The sequence below is a fragment of the Orycteropus afer genome, unplaced genomic scaffold (genome assembly GCF_000298275.1).
Source record: "Orycteropus afer afer isolate SDZICR_OR568_19922 unplaced genomic scaffold, OryAfe1.0 scaffold00551, whole genome shotgun sequence".
NCBI classification, from domain to species: domain Eukaryota; kingdom Metazoa; phylum Chordata; class Mammalia; order Tubulidentata; family Orycteropodidae; genus Orycteropus; species Orycteropus afer.
In genome coordinates, this window is record NW_006922138.1 from 1712549 (window position 1) to 1713615 (window position 1067).

General features: G+C 48.0%; 1 protein-coding gene across 1 annotated transcript in view; it reads left to right on the top strand.

Moving 5' to 3' along the window:
- LOC103210021 (adenylate cyclase type 2-like) overlaps window positions 1-1067 on the top strand; it is a gene marked incomplete at its 3' end in the record, with an annotated part of 485381 nt that overhangs the window by 441861 nt on the left and 42453 nt on the right. The window contains exon 11 of the mRNA XM_007955948.1: window positions 452-536. Coding sequence (XP_007954139.1) covers window positions 452-536 — 85 coding nt within the window. The remainder of the gene's footprint in view (window positions 1-451; window positions 537-1067) is intronic.

Sequence of the window (1067 nt, forward strand, 5' to 3'; positions counted from 1 at the left end):
CCCTGCACTCCCCCAGTGACACCACTGGGTACAACTGCCCCGTAGGGTCTCCAAGGCAGTACGCTTTCCTGAAGCATTTTGCTGGTTCTTTCTCTTGCAGAGCTGCTGGTGGGCTCAAACCACCAACCTTTCGCTTAGCAGCCAAGCACTTAGCTGTTTCTTCGTGGGAGTTACTGTTTGTGACCCCTGGAGGTACTATCAGTAACTACCACATAGGACGTTTTAGAGGATTAAGTAAGCTGTACAGATACAGCCCTTGAATGGTACTTGGCACGTAGTTGTTGCCGTCGAGTTGGCTTGAATTACAGTGGCCCAGGCCAACCTCGTGGATCACAGTGATCGATCAGTAACTGACTGGGCCACATTTTGTCGCACCGTCCATTGCATCACCACGAGTCAGAATGACTTAAAACTACCCCCCACTAATGCGTCCCTTTCTGTTTCCTGGCAGAACGACCGTCCTCGGCGTTTCCTTTGGAGTTGCGTTTCTCTTGCTCACCTTCATCCTGTGTGTCTGCTTTGCTGGGCAGCTTCTGGTAGGTACTTCAAACGTGGAACATCTTTCAAAGTGTGTTCATTTGAAGAACGCTGATATTTTGTGTAAAACTTAGCACAGCCGGCACCTTGTGGATTTACCGTCCAGGAGATTCAGAGCTCCAGAGAGAAGCATGTCCCCTTCGTGTTATGAGCCGAGAAGTTAAACTCAGGCAGCTCGAATCCAGCAGGATGCTCATTGGAGAACCGTTGTAAATGTGGGGTGTCATACAACTAAGTCATACTGATGTCATCTCTGAGTTTTCAGAGTATGTGCAGGTACAAAGGTAACAGGAGGCTTCTAGTGTACCGGGGAATTAAATGGTGAGCCAAATACGTCTTGTACACACACTTTCAAGATATAAAGTTTAGAACCTTTGGAAACAGCAGATATAAAAGTATTTTTACTGGTCTTTTAACTTTAGCCAGTCATGGCATGCTCTTGTGGCTTAAACGCTGGCTCTCGAGATAAGCGTTAAATCGAAGCTTGTTCCTGAGGCCAGAGCAAGACCTGCTGGCTGAGCACCGCCCCA